General features: G+C 46.2%; 1 protein-coding gene across 12 annotated transcripts in view; it reads left to right on the forward strand.

Moving 5' to 3' along the window:
- The window catches only part of CCDC9 (coiled-coil domain containing 9), a 1,357,226-nt gene that overhangs the window by 271,866 nt on the left and 1,060,094 nt on the right, over window positions 1–25,266 (forward strand). For all 12 annotated transcript variants that reach the window (XR_011302042.1, XR_011302041.1, XR_011302040.1 and 9 more), the window contains exon 7: window positions 8,102–8,272. Coding sequence is in view for 9 of the 12 variants with exons in the window: in XM_069644545.1 (XP_069500646.1) it covers window positions 8,102–8,272 (171 nt within the window). In the remaining 3 variants the exon portion in view is untranslated. The remainder of the gene's footprint in view (window positions 1–8,101; window positions 8,273–25,266) is intronic.

The following is a 25,266-nucleotide window of genomic DNA, read 5'->3' on the forward strand; positions in this document are numbered from 1 at the left end:
GATCAAAAAGCGACAGCATGGAATAACCAAAGTTTATTCTAAGGAGAACGGGGGATAAATGCTATGTTTCGAGGGGATTGGGTCCTCCGACGTATTCCATATCTATGACCGTAATCACCACAGCTGTGCTGCTTTGGAAAATCTTCGGTGTCTGCGTCCTGCGTCAATGACGTTGATACGCTGCCCTCGAGGACCTCCTCCGACGGCCGACGTCACTGGATGTTATAAGTAGGACGCACAACGCCCATAGCCTCAGTTCTGTTTTTTCCGCGAACGTGTTCGCTTCATGAATCTCGGTACGCCTCAACTCTTTGGAGTTTCTGTTGTTCATCTCGGTTCTTCGAACCTGTTCGTTTGTGAAGTTATTCTTCGTGAAGATGTCTACCACTTCTTCCACACGGCGTCCGGGCTTTAAGAAGTGCGGGGACTGTGGGTCCAAGATGTCGGTCACGGACTCGCACGACGCCTGCCCCTGGTGCCTCGGGGAGGCCCATGACACGAATGACTGTGTTGACTGCCAGTCGCTCACGTCCAAAGCCTTGCGGGAGTGCAAGAAGTTATCGGTAAGTAAGGTGTCCAAGCCCCGGAAGTCGAGGTCTGCGGGGCTTTCGACGGACGACTCGAGGGGCGACTCTCTGCATCGTTTTCGGAAGTCCAGTGTGTCTCGGTCCCGGAGTCGGTCTCGCCACTCCTCTGCCTCTTCGAGGCACTCCCGGAAGAGCCGTCATCGGTCTCCTTCCCCGTCCTTATCCGAGGACTCCGCCCGTCGACGGGTCGCTTACCCCACCAAGCATGCGACACCGGAGGAATGGGCTTCCTTCAGGAAGAAAATGTTGGCGATTCTCGAATCGCAGGGAACTTGTCCGTCCGCGCCTCCGGGTGGGGTCGGTCGTGATCAGCTGAGAGACGCTGCTCGCACGCCTTCGGACTCGGGTGGTCGTCGCAATTCGCGGGGAAGGTCCCGCTCGGACAAGGGGAATCGTTCTCGGCATGCCCGGTCCAGGTCCCGGTCCTCGACGCACTCGAGACCGAGTGAGCCTGTGAAGTCTACGTGGAAGACATCGACGCCTGTGGCGCTGAGGTCGTCGACGGACTCTCTCGAGGCTCCGCCTCCGAGGAAGTCGTCGGCGCCCAGGATGTCCAGGGACACGCTCAGGGCTCCTCCCTCGAGGCCTGTGGCGACGCCTCGTCTGTCGTCGACACTGATTCTCTCGACGTCGGTGCCGATTCACTAGACGCCTTTCGGGGCTGTGTCGACGGGGGTACCCCGTGGCTCGGGGGAACCACCTAGGAAGGCTCTGGCCAAGGTCAAGCATGGCTTTGTTCCAGTTGTGTGCCTTCTTACTGCCATCTGGAATTCATTTCAGAGGTGGATGAGGGCTCTGATGATGGCATGGGGCCTGACATGGTGCCTGACGAGATTCTCTCGGCCCATAGCCAGTTTGAGGACCTGAGGCAGTCCCTGCATGATGCTAGTGGGCTGGACACCTCTCCGGAGGGGGAGTTTTGTAGGCCTGAGCCTGGCATTCATGCCGATTCTTCGTACCGGCGACTTGTGTCACAGGTCACTGAGTACTTGGGATGGTCTGCTCCCCCAGGGGAGTTTGTTCAGGATGACCTTACGGATATCATCGACATTGGTCCACCAACTGACCCGGTACTGCCATTCCATATGGCTCTGCAAAGAAGGGTGGCAGCGGCTTGGACTGCTCCGGAGAGTCTCCCGGCAGTGAGCAAGTCTTTGCCGCGAAGATACCGCCCAGCCAATAGTGACCCCTGCTACTTGTCCAAGCACCCTACTCCGGAGAGTTTGGTGGTGCAGACGGGTAAGGCCCCAGCAAAGCAGGCGTTGTACCCTACCATCCCTCCTGATAGGGACGACAAGCGTTTTGATGGCTGGGCGAAGAAAGTGTTTTCTGCAGGGGGTATGGCGCTTCAGGCGACCACCTCCATTTGTGCCTTGTCTCGTTTCACACACACTCGGAACTGTTTCCTTGGCGGCTGAACATATTCCCGAAGGGGATGAACGGGAAGGTTTTATTGCCATGGTTCAGGATGGCAAGGATGCTATGTGTGAGGCCGTTGAGTCGGGTTTGGACATGGCAGATTGCGTCAGCCGGTCCATGGCGGCGAGCACCGTTATACGCAGGAGTCGGGGTTTGCTCCTGATGTGCAGGCCCGGCTCCTCAACATGCCCTTTGACGGGGAACATCTTTTTGGCAGCAAGGCTGACGAGAGCCTTGAGAGGTTGCAGACCTCCAAAGCTGCAGCGAAGTCGTTGGGTGCTGCAGTTAGACAACCTGCGCCTTTTCGTCCTTGGGGACAGCAATGGAGGGGAGGTTCCTTTCGTTATTACTCATCCTTTGGTAAAGGGAGAGGAGCTGCCAGTCAAAGGGGCCACCGTAGGAGTGCCAGAGGTGGAAAACAAGGTACTCGAGGTGCCAAGGCCGCTCGGGCAGTTGCCTCTTTGCCCTCAGTCAATGCCGCAGCCGCTTCAGCTCAGTCATGAGAGCATGTCCCATGGTTCACCGGTTGGGGGAAGGCTGGCGCAGCATCTTGCAGAGTGGTGCGCCATTACTTCAGATGTCTGGGTTCTGGAGATCATAACCCACGGCTACTGTCTTCCTTTCGGCAGAGGCCTCACGACAATCCACCGGGGAATCTCTTTGAAGAGTCCGGATCCTCTCCTTGCGCAGGAAATTCAATCCCTGCTGGAGAAAGGCGCCATAGAACTGGTGTCTGTAGCGGAGAGGGACAAGCAATGGTATTCCCCTTATTTTTTGATTTCTAAGAAAGACGGGGAATGAGACCCATTATGGACTTGCGAGGTTCGAACAAACTCCTCAGGAAGGACAAGTTCAAGATGGTTACTCTTTCTCAAGTCCTCCAGGCCCTTCAACTTCAGGACTGGTTGGTGTCTCTCGACCTCAAGGATGCTTATTTTCATGTGCCGATCCATCCGAAGCACAAGAAGTACTTGAGGTTTGCGGTTGGCATCTCGAACTCTCAGTTTCGGGTCCTGCCGTTCGGATTGACCTCCACCCCAAGGGTCTTCACCAAGCTCATGGTAGTGGTGGCAGGGCACCTCAGGAAAGGGGGGATTCACGTCTACCCCTACCTGGACGATTGGTTGATCAGGGCGTGCTCTCCCGAGCAAGTCCTGGATCATCTGTCCATCACCTGCCACTCCCTCCACAAGCTGGGCTTCTCCCTCAACTTAAAGAAGTCCCATTTGACACCAACTCAGAGGCACAAGTACATCGGAGCAGTGCTAGACACGTCCCTGGGGCAGTGTTTTCCTCCCCAGGTGAGGGCTCATCACATTCAGCAGATGGTGCACAGGTTTCAACTTGCCCAGACTTTCCCAGCGTTCGAGTTCTTGAGACTGCTCAGCCTCATGGCATCCTCCATTCTTCTGGTGCCAGAGGTCAGGTTGCGGATGAGATCTTTGCAGTGGGCACTCAAGCTCCAGTGGTCTCAGTCCTCCGGCAGGATGTCAGACCCTGTTCAGGTGCCGTCTTCGGTCGCCCGGAACCTTCTGTGGTGGGCCGACCAAGGCAATCTGATGAGGGGGGCTCCATTTTGGCTGCCCTGGCCGGAGGTGACGATCGTGTTGGACGCATCCCTCACACGATGGGGAGCTCATGCCAACAAGTTGACAGTCAGCAGTCGTTGGTCTCCGTCAGAGTCCAGGCTCCATATCAATCTGTTGGAGCTGAGGGCCGTCGGGCTAGCCCTGAAGGCTTTTCTGCCGACTGTGCGAGGAAAGAATGTCCTGATCCTGACAGACAACACGGTGGCCATGCACTACCTCAACGAAAGGGGGGGCGGGGGGGCAGGGTCACTTCCACTGTGCAGGGAGGCGATGCAGCTCTGGTTCTGGGCAATCCAGCAGGAAGTTTCGATCTCGGCAGTTCATCTGGCAGGAGACGAAAACGAGACGGCGGACGCTCTGAGCAGGCAGAGCCCAATCTCTCACGAATGGGAGTTGGCTCAGGAGATTCTCCTGGAGACCTTCGCCCTTTGGGGGACCCCCTCAAGTGGATCTCTTCGCCTCCAGTGTCAACCGGAAGTGCGAGAGGTTCTGCTCGCGGGAATTTCCTCCAAACAGAGCCTTAGGAGACGCGTTCGTGGTGGAGTGGTCATTCCCGCTGCTGTACGCGTTTCCTCCAGTCCCCTTCATCCCGCAAGTACTGCGGAGGTTACGGAGGTTCGGTTCCCGGATGATCCTCATTGCTCCGGCGTGGGCCCGGAGGACGTGGTACCCGGACCTTCTCGACTTGTCCATCTGCCCTCCACGTCGTCTTCCCTACCGAGACGATCTGCTCTCACGGGAGGGGGGTGTCAGGTTCTCCATCCAGAGTTAAGGTCCCTCAACCTTCACGCTTGGTTTCTGAAAGGTTGAGGTATAAGGATTGGGACCTCCCTGAAGACGTGATGGAGGTGTTGCTTTCGGCCAGAAGGCCCGCAACAAAGTCCCTGTGCCGTTGGAGGAAGTTCTGTGACTGGTGCAGGGTTAAGAATGTGGATCCTTTTGCATGTGAAATTCCCATGGTTCTGTCTTTTTTGCTTTCTTTGGCCCACTGGGGCCTTCAAGTGGGGTACCATTAAAGGTTACCTGGCGGCGCTGTCCATATTTAAGCGCTCGTCTGAAGAGTGTCCCTATTTTAAAATTCCTTTAATTTTTCAATTTCTGAAAGGGCTCACTAATGTGTTCCCTCCGTCACCTTTCCAGGTGCCCGGTTGGGATTTGAACCGTGTTCTCAAGTTTCTGATGGGTGCTCCGTTTGAGCCTTTGCATTCATGCCCTTTGAGACCGTTAACTCTGAAAACGGTTTTAGTTGCGGTCACTTCCGCTCGCAGAGTGAGTGAGTGAGTGAGTTACAGGCACTTTCAGTTAAGCCCTCCTTCACTGTGTTTCATAAGGACAGGGATTTCCTTGGAGTTCGTCCTTTTCTTCCGAAAGTGGTGTCGGAATTTCATTTAGGCCAGAAGGTTGTTCTTCCGGCATTTTATCCTCCTCCACATCCTGGTAACGAAGAGGAGAGGCTCCATAGGCTTGATCCTAGGAGAGCTTTAAGCTTTTATATTTCACGCATGTCCCGGGTCAGAGTGGACGATTAGCTCTTTATTAGTTACGCTGGAAAGTGTTTGGGACAGGCTGTGACGAAACAGAGTTTGTCTCGCTGGATTATTTTGGCTATCTGAGTGTTACTGCTTGGCAGGTAAGGACCCACCGGTCGGCTTATGGGCCTATTCTACCAGGGGTATGGCTGCCTCTACTGCCCTGCAGAGGGGTGTTCCTATTCGCAAAATCTGTGATGGAGCCACCTGGGCTTCGGTACATACTTTTGTACGTCACTATTCCCTCGATTCCATCTGGGGGCAGGATCTGGCCTTTGGCAAGTCGGTCCTTTACTCCTCAATTTGATTGGGCATACTAAATTTCTGTTTTCTAAATTCTTTTCCCACCTCATTGCATTGGTACTGCTTTGGGAGTCTGTCATAGATATGGAATACCTCGGAGGACCCCATCCCCTCGAAGAACAAGTTACTCTCTTACCTTGTAACGTTCTTTCGATGGGATGGTCCGACGACGTATTATAGATCGCTCCCTCCCTACCTTCCCTGCTACAGAATTTCTTATGCAATTGCAGCTTACGTTTCCGCAAGGCTTTGTGTGTCAGACTGGCAAAAGACTGGTGGCACATGTTCTGGGGAGAAAACTACAACTGAGGCTACGGGCGTTGTGCGTCCTACTTATAACATCCAGTGACGTCGGCTGTCGGAGGAGGTCCTTGAGGGCGGCGTATCGACGTAGGACGCAGACGCCGAAGATTTTCCGAAGCAGCACAGCTGTGGTGATTACTGTCATAGATATGGAATACGTCGTCGGACCATCCCATCGAAAGACCGTTACCAGGTAAGAGAGTAACTTGTTTGTCTACTTACCCCCCTGGCTCCAATCTTCCCAGGTGACTAGGTGGGTCGACTGGGTAGGAGGTAGGTTTCCCCGCCATTGGTTCCATTGAGAGGTGCCCTGGAGCTGCAGGTGCAAGTGTTCTTCCTGTCGGTTCCAGCAGCAGAGTGCAATCCTTGGCGATGAAGAAATGCAGAAGGCACTGATGCAGACCTCTGCAGGACATTTCACCAGGCTGAGGAAGGGGAATTCCAGCGGCAGGCTTCTTTCCAGTCATGATTGAAGAATACCTTCCAGAGCATGGTCCCTTGAAGCTGGGATGCTGAAATTCAGCTGGAAGGCGACTTCAACCACAAGCTGGCTACTACTGAAGTTCCGACATTGAATGCGGAACGGCGACTGTTCTAGCGAGGTAGCCTACTGGAGAGCTGGTCTATCCACTGGGTGGTCCAGGGACAATTCCAAAGGCTCTGGGGTGCTGGATCCTCGAAACGCCTCGAGACTGGTTAGTCTCACCAGTCCAAGGGTTGAAGCCCCGCTCGGTGCCTTTGCGGATCAGGTAGTCCAGCAGGGCTTCACCGGGTCAAACGCATGGCAGGGATGCTGGGCCGCTTTGGGAATCATCCACAGATCTTAAGTTTGCTGCTTTTCTACACAGGATACTTGGCTCCAATGCTGATCTGAAGAAATGGCTGCTGGAGTCCTCCTTATTCAAGATTCTGACTGGAAACAAGTCCAGGCCCTCCAATGGTAAGGACCTGCACCATTCAGACAGCCTGCAGTGGTCCAATGAAGGACCACTGTGGGTTCCAGGCATGCCAAACACCTAGACTTTTAGGCACGTTGGATGTAGAATGGGACACGACAGTCCCATCCCCTTCCTGGGCCACACACAAAGGCATTACTAAGCCATGAAAGCAGCAGCTTTCTTGTGCAAGTGCATGACCTTATTTGGGATTTCAATCTGGCCAAAGAACAAGCGTGACGTGGCTATTCTAGGGCACTACCCGTGTTCAGTAGTCTTATGCAGTAAATGAGAGTGTGTGTACACTAGATATTTCGCACAAATATGTTTGCTGTCACCAGCTTGTAATTAGCCACATATAAAAGTAACCAAAAATCACAAGCGTAATAAAAGACTAAGGTGATACACAAAGTATCTCCATGGCACTGCATTTAAAATGCTGTGTGCACAATTAAAATGTTACATTTAAAGGTATAAAGACAAAAGGGAAACCTAGTTTCCCAGTACTGATGGTCTGAAGGACTAATGATTTTCCCCATAACAAAATGAGCAAAAGTCCAGTGGAGTGAAGCTAAAGGCTTCACTTCCCTGTAAAATGTCAGGACCAGTTCAAAATCAAAAGCATAACGTTTGGGGGTCAATGGAACTATGGAGGGAAAGTTGCCAAAGAGAAATGTTTACACTATCATTAATCAGTTGGTGTATTAAAATAGAACTGATAAGATCTTGATGGACTTTATGGTTATTGGATAAAAAAAGTGATACGTATTGAAAGAAAATCAGCCTAATATGATATTGGGGCAAAGACCAGGAAGAAAGGAGAGGCGGGCCATGTGCAACACCAGCCACACGGCCTTCTCACGTGGCATCAGAGCTCTTTGAAGTTCAGAACACACAATGCCACAGCATCCCAAGCTGCACCCCTAAATGTATTTTGTGTCGTCACTTAATAATACAGCCTGCTTCTGAGACATCGATCTTTTGACTTATGCCGACCATGGAAAGGTTGATCTTTGTGAAAGTGTTAGTTGAAATTCGAGACTATCTCCAGTGTTGATTGAATGGAGATGCTCATGTTAAATAAAATGTATCATATTGTATTTTTTGTAAGCTTTCAATTGACTGGTCTATGTGAAGTAGATCTAACTGTTACATTTAATCACATACTAGTTGGCAACAGTGTTGCATTATAAACTGTTGCATAATGCACCCCATCCCTTTTGAGAAGCTGTACTGAGTCTCTGGTAAGAATAGGGAGTTTAATCAAATGTTATCAAAGGCCCCTTCCTCATACACATTTTCCTCTGACTTGTGAAAGGTACCTGATCAAAGAAAGATTGTTCTGTGTTGGACAGTTTGCATCTCTGGACCATTTTCAAACCTTGAATATGCACCTGAACTATTGTCACTTAGTCTCTTATATATTCTTTTTTTAGGATGGAGTCCGTGAGAAGAATCCTTTTAGAAACTTCTTGGATGACCCCAGACGCTGTGGACCAGTTGTTGAGGTTGACAGGAAGGAAGGAAGTAGACGGCACGTTCGTAACTGGGGTGGAGCAGACTTTGATAGGGTGAAAACTGGTATTGAACGCGACAAGGTCTCCCATGTATGTTGTAAGCATAAAGGAATCCCCTCCTTATTAGTGTTTTGCTAAATGTTGTTGCACAGATGATTTGTCTGGTATGTGTGAATTCTCAGTTTGTACTTATTTGTAGAATTTGACTTTAAGCCTTGTCTTACATTTGGGTGCAGTATTTGTATTCATTAATCTTTTGTACAGCTGTGCAAGACACAGTGCCTATGCTACAGGGATCTCATTTAAGTTCAGGTGAAATTGCTAAATGACAATACCAGCTATTTTCAGTAGGATCTTGCCCCCAAATGTCTACCACATGACTGGTCTTTAGTGTTTCTCCCATTTATTTCCAAGTTAGTTGCAGGAGGACCTGTTCTGATGAAATACTCCCAGGTATCCATTGTAAAGCCATGCTCTGAATGTATTCATCTCACTTCCATTCAGCCAAACCGAATCCTTCTACATGTGAAGAAAATCTATGGTAAAACATGTCTCCCAAGTCTTCTTTCCTTTTTGTTTTTTAGTCCATCTTGTTTAATTTGCCACTTTGTGTGGTGATGTCACTAGTAGAAATTACTCATTGACTGATCCATCCTTCGCTCTCTTCTTCTTTATGGTGTGCTAAAGAAAAGGTCCTAGGGCCAGATTCCGTAAACTCCTTTGGTGGCATTTTAGAATGTTGACTTTATTTGTTTTAATGAAAAATATGCTTCCTTTACACCAAAATATAGGAATACTTGCAAATGCAGAATTGGTGTGACCAATGGCAGGGACCACACATAATGGGTACACCCACTTGGAATGAAAGGTAACATTGTGGTGATAATGAACTTGATGGGAGGACATTATTTTTCTTCCATTTAACCAGATCATAATTTCCCTTGTGTCCAACCTTACTTAAATTAACAGTTAAGCTGGGGCAAGTGTGAAAAGGTGACATTCATTTTTCCTAACAGAAGAACATTTACAACTCCTGTTATTGTAGGCTTTTTAAAGTATAGGGGTCAATGCAAAGTTTGCTGGCATGGTACTCTGTACTGAGAAAGTTCACTCCCATGAATGTTATGCTTCGGAGCACCCAATTTACTTTTTTGTATACATAAGTACATTTTGTGTGATGCCAAATTTTCTTATAAGGAAAACTTTTTGATTTAGCAGACAGCAAGAAAAGCATTTTTTGTGATGGGTCAGACACAAATTAAAACTGGAACAATTTGGGTACAATTTGCAAAAAGAAAAGTAGACTAGGGGGCAAGTTGTCAAACAGCACCAAATTTGAAGTTTATTTTCCTTGACCCTGAAAACCAATGTTTGTACTGAAATTCAGGCATCAAAGTGTAGTCAACGTATTATGGTTATTTTGAAATGCTTAATGTGAAAGAAACTGAGTTGGGGAGATTTATCAATTTTTTCTTAATCCCCGCTCCTATTACCCCCATCATGTTTTGCTGGACGTCTGGACCATTTTCTAGTTCTCCTGAATGAGGGGATCTTCCATACCTCTTAAAGGCATCTGTGTTACACATTTGCAGCACAAAGCACCCTCTGTGCAGTGTTGCTGGGGACCCTTTGTGTTCGCCTTTTTATGTTCCTTAATGTTCCCTAAGAACTCTTGAGATTAGCACACCCCACCTTAAGTGGAGTGCTATATCCCTGCCCCGGTTATGCACAAAAGTGTCCTTTCTTTTTTTGCAATTTCTTGTGTGGTTGTCCTTTGTTAGCCCTTCTACCATTCTGGGAGGGGGAGGTATGGATGTGTGTTTTGCCTTTGGCGGGAACCCTTTGTGTAGCCCACCTAGGCTTCAGTATGTCTGCGAGGACAGGACGTATGGGAGGAGCTCAAAACTCCCCTGTCCTTTGTCTGCTGATGTGCCTGAATGGAACCAGTTCCCACTGTGGGGTCTGGGTGTCCTCATTGGACAGCCACCTGTCCTTTTCTGTAAACTGCAGGGAGAGTTTGCAGAGGAGTGAATGGGAAATTCAAATAAAAGGTGAGGTTTCTGAGACAGAAGGTAAGTTGACCACTGGAACAGAAGATCCAAAGCTGAAGACGACCAGAGACCCCTGCAGATGCTTCCAGTAACCATTAAGCAATCACTGTTGTCCTGACCCCATTTTCTTATCGGCAGGAGCTCCGAAGAGGATGGCTCCTTCTCGTTGGCTGGTGGGACCAACCAGCCCTAAGACGAACTGCATATCAAGCCATCCCTCGACATTCTGTGTTTCCTCTAGTTATTTTTCTCTAAGAGTGGAATTAGTTGGCTTGCATGTGCAGATTATTTTCCATGTGCACAACTAACAAGGAAAGTCACTTAGTGAGCATGCACTGTTAGTGAGCAATCCTCTCTGAAGAGAGTTTGCAAGGGAATTTCCCTAACTATTGCAATTCTTTAAATATCGGTGGAAAAGGTGCGTTTTACAACACTTTTCCCAAAGATATAGTATAAAAAAACTAATATTTTATATATGATTATAAAAAGAGCTCAGCAGCCAGACTTCACAATTTGCTGCAGTACCTAGCAAAAGTACTGCTATGCTGAGAAAAATACATTAATGTGGAAAGAAAGCATTGTGTATGCAGTACAAACAATAGGTTTAGCTGTGGCTATTAATTTGCAGACACTGCTCATGGTACAGGGGGTCTTCCTCGAGCAGCATATAGGACAAATTGATGAGAATTACACTGATTAGAGAACCTCACCTCATGGTACGGTGCCAGCCTCAAACGACGTGTAGGACAAGTTGGTATGTGTAGGCAAACAAGGTTGGCAAAGAACAGTGTGACGAAGCCATAGCGGTAGGGTAAAGGTACTTGGATGCAGGCCAGATCCGATATGGTAAAAGCAGGTTTGGTTAAGTTTCTAGCATCATGCTGCCGGTCAAGTCAAATCAGATATGGGCAAGATAAGCATGCATGAAGAACCCAAGGCTATCGGACAAATCAAGCTGTTACATGTTGGGATATATGCTCCAGCGCCTTGCTGCAGGTCAAATCTGGTGAGTAGTAGGCAGACTCGAGTACATATATCGTAGATGGCTATGAGACAGTGATGTTTGCAACACATTACAAGTGCTGAAACATCAAAGGTACAGAATGGGTGCAGGCACCAGGTCCAGTGGATGGTTTCGTGGTGTTAGCAAAAAAGTAGTTCTGGGTATCGAAAAGAGCAAGAAGGTAACATACTAGTTAGGCTCGCCGAGGAGGTAGAATCTATGTTCGACAGGGTTGAACTTTTCTGATTCTCCTCAAAAGCACATATTTTAAAGCACCTAGGTGCAAATTACAAGGATCACTAAAAATGAGGCGGAACAGTTAGAGGATCAGCATGGTTTACGACCAGATGTGAAACTGCTCAAGAAGCAAGCAATGCAAGGACATGGTAATGGCTAGGCAGTACGGTTATAGTGCGTAGGCTAATAAGGCAGCAGGGTTAGAACTCACATAAAGGCAGTGGATTTAAGGCATAGACGTTATGGAACATGAAGCTTTTAAGCATAGCTAACAAAATAAAATTAGCAGTGTGTTTACATTAACAAAGAGGTCCTGGAGGGCACTCGGCATAAGGGTCAGTAGTTGATGACACTCTTAGCAAGGATGAAGAGCCAAAAGTACAGCATTGTGGGCAGAACAATGAGAGATCAGCATGAGACAGAAAGTCAACGTTGCAACTGGAGGCGTGCTGGCAACCTTGAGAATAAATATGAAGACTGAGTATATCATGAAAATCAATTTGATCCCGGTGTACAGCGGGAGATGTGGAAGCCTGAAAGTGTGCAGGCCAAGTGCCGGGGGTTGCAGGTTTACTGGTGGATGTGGGACCGTCCGCGCAGCCAGATGGTGGTCCGAGCAGAGGTATCAATGGGGGACCCTCATAGCCCTACCAGGCCTGGACAGGCCCATTGGGTAGAGACCCTTGGACGAAGGCCCTTTGGTGTGGGCCAGCGTTCGCCTAATGGCTCCAAGGCCAATCGGGGTTTTGCAGGGACAGTGTCCCAATCGGACAACAGCTGGGAGGCAGGTGGAGAGCCACAGCAACACAGAGGAGACCCGGCGGCCATGTTGGAAGGCCCAGGTCGGAATCTTCATTGTAGGTCCTCGTGGCAGTCGGCCCCCAGAACAAGTTCTCTGTAGCGCAGAGGAGGAGGAAAATAGTTTTACAAAAAAATATATATAGATTATTGAAACTGAGTTGAATAGTAAAATAATCAGACCTGATACTTGCCAATAAGAGTTTGTGCCATTTTAATGTTATTCAGGGGACAGGAGAACATACCTCCCAAAATGTATGTCGGGTTGATAATTGCATCAGAATAACTGCACCACAGCGTATGAAAATCAAAATTGCTGTGCTTTTGACTACCGTAAACATTAAATTGTCCTGGGAACAGAGCAGCGACAACTCTTAATAAAAACCAGTCTTAGACCTAAGAGGCACTGATATTTACGAATCGGTGACCAGCAGATCACTGGCATTGGAAGGGACTCTACTATTACTGCCAGATCTCAAGAACAACTTTAAGAATAAAGAGAATCATTTAATAAGCATAATGTATCTGTATTGGCTAAGCTAACTTTTTTACACCCTGAAAAATCATTAGGATTCAATGTAGTCAGTAAAATCTAATCAGAACACTTGTTTATAATACTTACATTGAAAGTGAAATGACAGGATGCATAATACAGGTTATAGTTTTGCCCACTCTTCCTCACCACAGCCTAGCCGAAATTCAACAAGAGCCTCACTGAGGTTTCTTATGGAGCCTCTTGGAAGGAAATCACATAAATTTGTCTTTTAAGTTAAGGCAGCGATTTTCAGAGGTACAACAGATGAACTTCCTTGTCCTGTACTGAGGGGCCCCTCTTCTGCAATTAACTATTAGTTAAACAAGATGCCTGGGGATGTCAGACACTAAACACAGAACAAGAGGTTATTTTGAATGCCACTCTGCAGCTGGGCATGAAATAAGGTGCAGGTTTCTGGATTGTTACAACGTTGCCTTTTTTTTAATGCAAACAAACAGATTTCATGTACTGTCGAAACATCATGACTTTGTTTTTTAAAGTGGGCGATTTGATCTTCACCCTCATGAATCTGCAGACATAAGTATTTTGCAGTGCTTAGGAGACTGTTTGCAACATCCCCCACCCCAATATTGTTGGGTTGGATTATACCAGTGCTCAGTGAATTTTTTTTGGTATATCAGCTAGTTACCATATCACATATTAAGGTCTGTGCCCAATGGAACTCAGAAAACGTATTTCTCCAGCATGGGGTCTGGCATGGATTCACATGCTCATGAATATTCCCCGTCGTCAGGCTGGGAATCATCGGTAAAGAAAAAAATCAGTATCAGTTTAGTTTCTGATCTGTCTTTCTTAGTAGTAACCAATCACTGGTCTCTGGGTCATACTGCCCCCAGCCAATGACTGCCCTCTCCCTAAGCCCCGCCCCTGGCAGCCATCCTCAGATTTTTACCGCACGTTCAAGTTTTGGGAGTCCTCGTGCTATAGCTCTCGAGCTTTTACTGCATTTTGCGCTTTTTCAAAGAGATTTATCTCATTTTTCGGTTTAATCGAGCCTCAAGCTACTTCCGATCAATGGGGACCCGTTTCGTATTTATCTACGCCCCTCAAGGGGGTTGTTTTCATCGAGTTGCGCTTCTTGGAGGATTCCAGAAGTTTCTGAGGCCTACCTCGCGGATGAGAAGAACATGGCCCAGGAGAAGGGAAGCTCGACTCCCGGCAAACTTTTCAGGATCTGCCCTGGATGCAACCTACAAAATGTGTTCAAGGAGGACAAGCATTCGAAATGCCTTTACTGCCTCCACGAGTACAAAACGCACGTGGAGAAGGACTGTGCGTTTTGCATGAACATGTCGGATCGGACTATGAGGGATCGTCGGACCCGTCTCTCCAACTGGCTGGAAGGCAAGAGCTCAGCAGGTGAGAAGCAGTCTGAGCGGTCTTCTAAGTCCTGTGAGGGCGCCCCGGCGACGGGGGCCCAACAGAAGGCAAAGCACCGCGAGTCCGCGGGCACCGGGAGCGCCGAACGGTCGGGCTCCTCGGCTGCCAGGCAGGGCGCACCTTCACCGACGCCATCAACCACGAGCCAACGCTCTGGCTTGGAAGAGAAAATCGGAGAACCCGGCTAAGCTTCTGGAGAGGCCCCGGTCAATCTCGAAGGATCAGGCCGAAGGGGAGCGAGGCGGTGACCCTCCCCCTAAGGTGAGGGCCTCAAGCGCGCCCAAAGTGGTGAAGGCCTTGATCCTGGCCTTTTTCAGCAGGCCAGCGGTCTTATGAGCGAGACCACAGTCGGCGACATAAGGACACATTAGCACTCCCACGCTAAAACTACAACCCCTACCCATATGTTGACTAAGAATATTGACATGCGGTATCAGATAAAAGCATCATTGCTGATTCTGCCCCAAAACATAGTTTGTCCTCTGGGCCTTCGTCTTCACGTTTGTTGCCAGACAAACATAAACAGACGTTGTGTGATAAAATTACTACTACCGTGCATAAAGAACATTTGTGTGCCGAACAACGTGCATCCAAATGAATATCTTCGACACTCTGACAGTACGTCAAAACAGATTCAACACAAACAAGTTTCAAAACCAGTTTCTGCACATTTAGAAGGCATGCTGAAACAGAGTATACATTGGCCTCATACCCTATGTCGGAGACCTTAAAGTCACATCACACCCATCGAGCTGAAGATGATGATATGGCTTTTGATTTTAGTAAAGCTCCTATCACAGGGTATTGGACAAAAGAAAAGTTTTAAAAAACCATGGATAAGATTTCATGTTTTATTTTTTTTTAAAAAGACCCTTTGAAGCATAAATCTCTCAAGGGGAGGGGGAAACCTCCTAGTAAATCTCAGTTTACAATCGTCTGTCCAACACACACCAGCCATTTCTATAACTGGGGATGATCAAGACAAACCTGATTAAGCAGGTCAACAGATAAGGGGTCAAGGTGATGATCAGGGTGATCATGGTTAGCTGATGATGACCAATATACACAGGATCAGTATAAAGATGTTGATCCTTGCATTTGTTCGACCATCTCATGAAGACCAGGATCAACCTACCACTGATTCCCTGATACATGACCAGATTCAGTACAATCTGCTTATTAAGGCAGCTAATCATGTTAAAATCCACATTCTTGAAGTACTACAGGACACAGACTTTGTGGATGACATTTTAGCAGAGAAAGTCAGTTGGCCAGTTTATTACTCTATTGCAATCAGTTGCTAAACAGATTCAGCCTTCTTTGACTACTGTTGGGTAGGAATTAGTGCAGTCCAACTGGTGTGGGACTCCACAACACTTCTCTCTTGTCATTAGGTAACCCACCTTTTAAAATAGGCCTGTACTACACAAGTTGGTAGTGTGACTGAGCAGCCAGGCGTATCTTAAGAGGGGTAATGTGAGCTGTAGAGATGTGCAATGAAATCAGTAAATAAAAGTATCCAATTTCTCCCGGAAGCTATATGTTGGATCGAACTGTTTCTCTCCAACCGTACCATGAGGGTTTTTTCAGCCTGATCAGCTGCTACCCCAGCCCCAGCCCTAGTCTTGTGTGGTGTATCACAAGGCTCTTGTCTATTGCCCACACTATATAATGCCTTTACCGAACTTCTTTTCAACATACTAGACAAATTGGGTGTCACATATACAAAATATGCGGATGACACCCAAATACTCCTCCCTATCACAGGCTCCTACGACACTGACTCGGACACCATCATCAAAATCTACCTGATCATCCAAGCATGGATGGCACAAAATGAACTATGTCCTAACGATGAGAAGATTGAATTACTCATAGGTAGCAAGTCAAATCTAAACAACCTATTGCAACAATATAATCCTTCAACATTGATGGCAATACTAGCAATGTCGCCAAATAAATACTCAAGCGTCTACATAGACTCAACTCTGTCCTTATCAAGACATGTTAATGCCATTGTCTGATCATCAGCATATACCTCCAAACTAATGAGGTAGCAGAGCTTTCCTCTCACCTGACAACTGCCTTACCCTGGCCAGAGCACTCATCCTCTCAAAGATCGACTATTGCAACTCACTCTTTGCAGGATCCAATACCAGAAACCTCAGCAAACTTCAAGTTGTGCAAAATAATGCAATCAGAGCTGCACTAGACATACCCAAGCACGAATACATTTCATCAACAAGAAGCAACATTCATTGGCTCCCTGAAGCTGACAGAATTAGAAAAGTTCTCTCACTGACCCATAAGTGCCTTTTGAACAATGCCCCAGCATACCTTTGTAGTCAAATTGCAAAAACACAATCCAACAGACCTACCCGCTCCTCCCACACCGGCCTAATCTTCACACTGAGATTCATGAGACAGAAAGCTGGTGGATTTAGCTTCCCGGTGGTTGCTGCCCAACTTTGGAACTCCCTGCCCCATCACTAAGAATGGACATCCCTAGGGTCCTTCCGTAAAAACCTTGATGTTCAAACAAGGTGCCGGCTAATATAGCTAAAACGTTACTTCCTGTGTAATCAATCTATGTAAATTTTGTAAATAATGCAAACCCTCCAACAATGTATACTGTTTGTCAAGACTACTAATTATGTGGGTTAACCACATGTTTGCACTGTATCCTGCTCTGTAACCTCTTCATTGTGCTTCACTGATTAAGTTGAAATGTATGCCTGTAACCAATCTCTTAAAGCGCCTAGGTACCGCTGGGTTTTGTGTGCTATATAAATGTTTATTTAAACATTTAAACACTTAAACCCCAAAGATGGGTTGAAGCCCAGGGGTCCTCTATCAATATCAGACAGGTTTTTGGCCTGGCTCCTCGACAGTACAGAACATCAAGCTCTTACACATCCTAGTAAAAAGATCAGCTGCTAAAGACAGCCCTTCACTATGTCATATTTGTAGACTTTAAGGCAGCATTCAATCGAGTAGACAGAGAGAGACTATGCCTTAAGCTGCAGGCTCTTGGCTGCCCTTTTTGACTAATGTACGCCATTAAGCTTCTCCCCCACAACTATGTAAGAGCCCGCTTAGACAATGAGGGAAGTACATCTGGTCTGATAGATATAAGTAGAGGAGTTAAGCAAGGATGCTTGCGGGCCCCCCTTTTAGTATAATCTTTACATAGCCGACTTACCCGATCTCCTGATAAAGAGCTGAAACTGTCCTCCTTTGGTTGGTGGGGACAAAATTGGTTACATGTTGTACGCCGACAATTTGGTTCTATTCAATCCTACCCTGAGTGGGATGAAGGCCATGATGAATTAATTATACGATTGCGAGCAGGAAAACTCACTGACTGTAAATCTTTCAAAGACCAAATGTATGTTAATCGTTAAGGAAAAGGTGCACAAAACAGCCCTAATTACAAAATTGGGGATGGTGGATTATGTCCGAAGCTACCCTTATCTTGGTCTTGAAATGAATGATAGAAATAACTATGATAAAATCACAGCCTCCAAGTCTAGGAAAGCGCACCAGATAGTCTGTGCTATGGAAATTTGCCAACAATACTGCTGTTTCACGATTCGGGGCATTTTGACCTTTTACAATGTTTTTGTCCTAGGACAATGTATGTCTTAGATATCCTTGAGATGAAGGAACCAGCTTGCTAGATCGCCTGGAGGGCAGGTTCTGGTGCAGGGCACTCAATTTGCTTGGTATAGTGTCACTAGGCACTCAGTTGCTAAAAGGACAGGGGCTCTTTATATAAAATCAAAAATGGCACTGATCTGTCTCTTACTGGATAAATTAGGCACAACATGGGATGCTGCAGCCGTTAGAACCCAGTTTACAGTTGAAACTCTTAATTTGGTTTTCTTTGGGAAAGCATGCTGGACCCCTTGCCGAAAGGCGTGGCATACTTACGATTGTGTTAAAGCATAATTTTGTGCCAAGGCCAACGTTTGGGATTGGACCTAAAATCACGCCCATCTATCTATGTTAAGTAAATCTAGTCCGGTGGTGCAGGTTTCCCATTGTTATATGAAACCAGATCCCTATCTCCTTTTAAACCCGAGCCCTAGCACTTTATGTTGAGGCTACGTACAAATCAATGCTCTTCTTCTGCAAACAGTCACAGGGCCCCAACAGGGTATCGAAAGAGCTCTGAGGCTGTGTCAGATGTCCAAATCGAGGACTCGTCTTGAATCTGTTAGACACGTTTTGACAGAGTGCGGCACCGTGGACTTGGCTTATATGTGTCAGCTTGGGGGAAAAGTACACGACTGCGAGTCGATTACATCAGACTCTTTTTGGACTTATTGTCTAAACGCGGACTCAACCCAAATGCACATTGCACTTGATTTAGTCTGCAAAATAGTTGAAAAGCGTCTTAGAACGCATAAGGCTGTTTATGAATTGCAGAGATCGATCCTATGATGATTACGCTGTATGAATTATCATTAAAATTATGTAAGGATTAATTGATTCATTTTATCAGATTTTTACTTATGATATACCCAGGTTTTAGCTTACCCTAAAATGTATTGGACGATATAGGTATATGATACAATTAATTTTGTGATTGAAGTTCAAATTTAACTATAAACTCAATAAAAAATAAAAATACATTATTTATACATAAAGATATTTAAAGCAGTCTTTAGAAAGTAGTCATTAGCTGTAACATCAATTCCAAGTTAGGATTCAATAAAGCAGGTGAGTAATTCATTCATATGTTACACATGTTCCAGCACCGAAGGTGATATTATTTCAGGTCAGTATAGCACTTATATAATATCATCTTTGCAATATTGAGTTTTCAAGGAAGGCAAGGTTTGGGTTAAATCAGAACAGACCGGTAGGTTATAAGAACAGTTAGATTCTCCCAAAGGGATTCAGGCAGTCTATTATCCCAGCATTAAAGTGTTCAACATTAAAACCTGTAGAAGAATATGCACTGCCAAAGCCAATAGGTTTAGAAGGAAGCCTTTATGAAGCCAGGACAGCCAAAGTCAATTGGCAAAATCAAAGTTCTGAAGCTCTTCTTAGAAATATGTTCTTAAATGGCAGTTTACAAAAGAGAAATCACAGCAACTCGAGAGGAGTCACCTTTAGAAAGCACAAGCTGTAACGCCAATTTAGGTAAATTGAGGTCAAACTACTGGATGGTTAAATCGCACTCCCCAAGATTGGAAGCACCCCAAATGGCAAAAGGATAAAATATCCCAAGCCCCACAGTACCTTTGAAATGAAGAAGTTGTTCCAGCTGGTTGTCTTCACGATGCAATGCAGTAGACCCTTGTTCCTGATCCTTGCTTGTGGTGACTAAAGGGAGGATGTCTAGGTTCCTGCAGGGACTCGGCTGCAATGGATTTCTGCTGATTCAGCAACTTTGTGGTTTTGGCGCCCTTTTCTCAGCACCAGCGAAGATTGAAAAGCTCTGGTTATGATTTCTTGATCCCTCGGTCCTGGACTCTGGTGAGGGGACTCTGAATGCAGATTTCTTGCTTCTGTAGGGTCCTCTGGATGCCCACGAAGATCTGGCCGGATTCGGACTTCGAAAGACAATGCATTCGCAAGTGGTCGAGGCACCCCGGGTGTTGGGCTTCTGCAGCCTTGGAAAGTCGCAGCAAGTCGGGGGTTGTGCCAAAATAGTTTGTCTCAAGGCTAGTTGGTCCCACCAGGCTAAGGGAGGCAGTTGTCCTTTACAGGTCTTCTCTGTCGATTCGAAAACGGGGTCACCACAGCTGCAGGGCTTCACCGGGCCCTTTGCGGTCCAGGAGGGTGCTGCTGGCATCGCGTCTTGTCTTCTGCTTCAGATGTTGTCCTCCAGTGGTCGACTTTGCTTGTAGTCCCAAAAACCTTGCTTTTTATGCAAGTTCCCATTCATTCACAGCCCTAGGCTGTCAATCACACAGCAGGGTGGCTGTCCTCCACGACAACCAGCTTGCCAATTGGAACTGGTTTCACTCAGGCACAACTAGAGACAAAGGACAGGGGAGTTTCGGGACCCTCCCTCACTTCCTGCCTTTCCAGACACACTGGAGCTTAGGCGGGCTTCCAGGCTGAAGCCCGCCAAAGGCAAATCACACAAAGGACTCAAACCTGATGCAAACAGAGTAAAAGCCCAGAATAAACTAACAAGAAATGGCGAAAAAAGAAGACGGGGGGGCTATTTTGAGAAAATGTTCAGCTTGGTTATCAGCCTGCAGATACATGTTACTAGGTAGTAAAAAGGCAACCACTGCCACCAGCCATTCAAGTGAGTTAGTGTATCAAAATGTTACACAAGGAATGTGTTAAAGGAATTACTATGTAACCTCCCCAGCACTCCACATAGGGTGGTGTGTTCTGGACCCATAAAGTAAAGGTAAGTAAGACAGGGGGTCATCTTACTATTCTCTGTAACAACTACACCCTCCCTAATCAGGGCAGTTAAACCCTGTATTGAGAAGACTTTTAAACCTGTACCTACTGACATTAGGGGACAGTTATAGCCTGACTCTTTAGTGGTCACAACAACAAGAAAGGTCAGGCACTCCTTTAGCATCTGCAGAGGCACCACCCAAAAAAGAAAGTAAAAAATGATATGCTCTAGGCAGGAAGGTATCTACTTCAGCAGCCTATCCGATATGCATCGCTAACAATACTACTTTATTAGCCTGCTACGATAGGTCACAATGGGTCAGTGTCAATGACCAATTTGATTTTGTTCCTGAACCCTTACGGTCACAAATTAAAGACAGTACCTGCAGGCAAACATAATTAAATAACTTCGATGCAGCAGACAACACTGGTTGTGTTATTGCTGAAGTTACCATTTTGAAATGTAATTCTTGGTTGCAGCAGTCCGCTTTCAAACTAAAGACTCCAGCAACACTGCAGATTATGCCCATTGAACACAATGTTTGATTTGGTAAAGCAGTGGATGTTGTTCTTAAAAATGCAACTGACAAGTACGGGCCCCTTATAACTCTAGGGCGATTCTCTAATAAACCATATATTCGACAGTCCATCTTCAACACACAATGCTCCTTTCAAGTGGGATACCCACGTACATCACAGGCAGGGTATAGTGTGGCACATTCACCGCCATGGTATTCTTCTGAAACTCAATCAGCCCTTTATCAATCCACTTTTCAAAGAGGCTACAGAAGGTGAAGAGGCAGGGGTAAAGCTTCAACCGCTAGATTCTCAGCAGCCTCTAAGCAATGACGCACCCTTTCAGGTTCCCTCCCATGCCTCTCACATAGTGGCTCGCATTTCACTATTTACCCACGCATGGGAGGGCATCACGTCCGACCAGTGGGTGCTGTTGACTGTCTCCAAGGGTAACTGCTTCGAGTTCTTTGAGAAAAAAAAACATCCTTCACCAAGACACAGGAAGATGTCACAAGAACACCAGCCCGTTCTACAAGCCGATATCAAGTCTCTTCTACAGAAAGGCACTATAGAATAGGTTCCACCTCATAAGGTAAACAATGTTATCTATTCAGTTTACTTCCTAGTTCTAAAAAAGGATTGAACTATGCGCCCTGTGTTAGCCTGCATCCAGCTAACTCATGTCAAACCAGAAAAGTTTTGAATAACAACTCTTCAAGAGGTAACCCCTCTCCTAAAAGAGGGATTTTACATGGCAACATTGGATATGAAAGATGCATACTTTCATATTTCAATGTTGCCAGCGCACAAAGTACTTAAGATAGGAAACACTAGTTCAACGGACTTCCCTTTGTCATTTTATTAGCACCAAAGGTGTTCGCCGAGGTATTGGCAGTAGTGGCGGCACACTTGCAATGGCTATCCATCACAGTGTACCCTTATCTCGATGACTTGCTCATAACAAGAGACACCACAGATGTGTCAACAGCACTCTAAACCCACAATCAACTTTTTGTTCCAAATGAGTTCTCCATCAACGACAAAAAAATCCAGTTTCATCCCCAGTCAAGTAAAACTGACACAAGAAGGATTCGTTTTTCCCCTCCATGAAAGAGTACAGAACATGCTGTTTCAAATACCTTATTATGTGACCGGTCGTCAGATAACCACGCGGAAGGCAATGCACCTTCTTGGGATGATGGCGTCATGCATATACCTTGTCCCACATGCACCTCTATGCATGCGCCCTGTGCAAGAGTGGCATAGCGAAACTGATCTCAAGCAAGCATTCAATGGGACGATCTAGTGGTAATTTCAGTCGCTAGTACAAGCATTGCAGTGGTGGTCAAAAGAACACATTTTGAAGGGAACACCCTTTCGCAATCCAGCAGTGCAGTCACTCTTACAACAGATGCCTCACTCTTAGGGTGGGTAGCACATCTCCACCAATGTATTCACGGCGTGAGGACACAAGCGGTAGCAAAACAGATCCCATCAGCCTACTATAGTTGCTAGCAGTATTCAACATCAGCTAGTGGGGAAAACGGTGATCAGGCAGCACCACAGCCGTGTTCTATATAAGTTAGCAGGGCGGGACACCCTTGTTAAATGATGGCTCGGGGCAGTATAAGTTGTTCAGACTTATTTAATTAAGTTCAGTTCAAGCGACAGCAGGCACCACCCATGAAGGCAGAACCCAACTGAAGATTACAGAACTCCATAAAGAACTCCACAAATAATAACACTCTGAGAATACATATACATCACAGTGGAACACTGTAATAAACACATGAATAGAACATTGTGATTGGTCTGGATCCACATTCAGAACTATGTTACATTGTGATTCATTGCTAAATGCATGCTTACCTAAGTAACACATAAGTAAGTAGACTCAACACATCTTCCCCCTTTCAATGACACAGAGTTACTCTAATACATAGTCTCGCAACCAAAGAGGTTTACCTCTCCTCCTTTCTGCACTGATATTAACATCTGTGTCTTGTTGAATACTCTTATCAACTCCTCCGGATTCATACACCAACTCATTGTCATTGCCATTGTCATTACCATTAACATTTTCCCCATCCTCTACCGCTTGACCATTGTTATTGCATTTTACTAATCTGGACATGGACCAGCATTCCCCACCTTCCATTATGACCACATTTCCTCTTACTACATCTGAATTTGCTCTCGATGCGTTTAGGGGACAACCTGGGTCTGTTTTACATACACAAGTTCACCTTCTCTCCATACCAAACTCTTGGATTTCTTTTCCATGTCAAACCTTTCCTTGTATGCATTTTGGGCCTCTTTGATGAGTGTCACAATCTTATTCCTATCAACATTCACACTCTTGGCCAAGTCAAGCCACCCTGGACAGAGTTTAGTGCCAGGCTGCCTGCCCTTGAGAGACATGAAAGGTGACACTTTGGTAACAGTGTGGGGCGTCGTGCAGTAGTTCCAAACCATCTCTCTCAACACTTTCTGCCACTCCAAGCCTGCGCCATTGCTAACTGCAAACCTCGCTTTACAAATCTATTGGCCCTCTCTACCAGCCCATTAGCGCTGGGTTGATAAAGTGCCGTTCTGTAATGCCTTATGCCAAATTTTCTGAAAAACTCCACCATCTTGTCAGAACAAAATTGGACACCATTATCTGAAATTAATTCCGTAGGGAAACCTTCCCTGTAAAATGTTTCTTCAAAAAATGATATCATTTGGGCCGTGGTAGCCTCACCGATTGCCTTCCACTCTATCTACTTTGAGTGGTAATCTACTAACACAATTAAGTACTTGAGATTCTCCCCCAAATTCTGCAGTGGGCCCATCAGATCCACAGCCACCTTTTTCCAGGGTTCACCCGGAACACTCACAGGTCTCATGGGTGCTTCCCTAACCACCTTACTTTTATCATTCCTCTCGCGCTCTCTGCAGATGTTAACACACCTCTCTACTTCACTGTCAACTGCCGGCCACCAATAGAACTCCCTGATGTATCTCTTGGTTCCTCCCATCTCTAGATGGCCTTGATGAGCTATACTCACCAGTTTGGATCTAACATTACTGGGTGGGATCACTTTAGTGCCCTTCCTGAGTTTTAGACCGTCTTCTGATAGACTCAGCTCATCCTTTATGCAATAGAAGCAGTCAGATTATTTTTCTACAATATTTTTATGAGGCCACCCTGTCCTGGTCCACACCTTGACCTGTTTCAATATGAGATCCTCACCATCAGCAATCTCCCACTCATCTCTACTTATGGCATTGTATTCAACCTCAGAAATACTCAAACCTTGCTCTAAGAATGCTTCCTCTGTATCTTTACCCTCCACCGGTAGCCTAGACAGACAGTCTGCTACTACATTGTCCCTACCAGCTATGTACACTATCTTGAAATCATAGGCTAGGAGTTCAATCATCCATCTAGATATTCTGGGTGATCCTTTGGCCCACTCTACACTACCTAGCAGTTGGACTAAAGGTTTGTGGTCCGTTTTTACCGTAAAAGTTTGACCCCATAGATAGAACCTAAAATGTGCCACAGCCCAAGAAACTGCCAGTGCCTCCCTCTCAATAACAGAGTAGTTTTCTTCCGCTCCCTTCAATGGTCTAGAGGCAAAAGCAATTATATGTTCAGTTTTACCAGAGTCCACCTGAGACAAAGCCGCCCCTAGACCCATATTACTTGCATTAACCGATAAAACAGTTTTCCTTCCTGACACAAACCCTCCCAAAGAGGGTGCTTGTACTATGCACTCTTTTATTTTCTTAAAAGCTTCTTGGCACTCCCCCGACCACACAAACTTCACATTCTTTTTCAACAACTCTCTCAACGGAGTGGAGATGGTGGCGAAACCATTTACAAATTTATGATAGTACTCCGCCAACCCCATGAAAGAACGTAACTGATCTTTGTCTTGTGGCTGGGGAGCACTGCTGATGCTATCAATAAGAGATTTTTTCGGAGCAATACCATCACCAGAAATTCTATGACCTAAATAGTCTACTTCTCTAACAGCAATCTTGCATTTTTTTCTTTGTACAATCAAACCAGCTTCTTTAAGTCTGGCTAAGACAGCCCTCAAAATCTCACTGTGTTCTGCTTCATTTTCAGCAAACACTAGTATGTCATCTTGGAATACCGTCACTTTCCTTAACCCTC

This window comes from Ambystoma mexicanum, chromosome 2p (genome assembly GCF_040938575.1).
Source record: "Ambystoma mexicanum isolate Mex_15411 chromosome 2p, UKY_AmexF1_1, whole genome shotgun sequence".
Lineage (NCBI taxonomy): Eukaryota > Metazoa > Chordata > Amphibia > Caudata > Ambystomatidae > Ambystoma > Ambystoma mexicanum.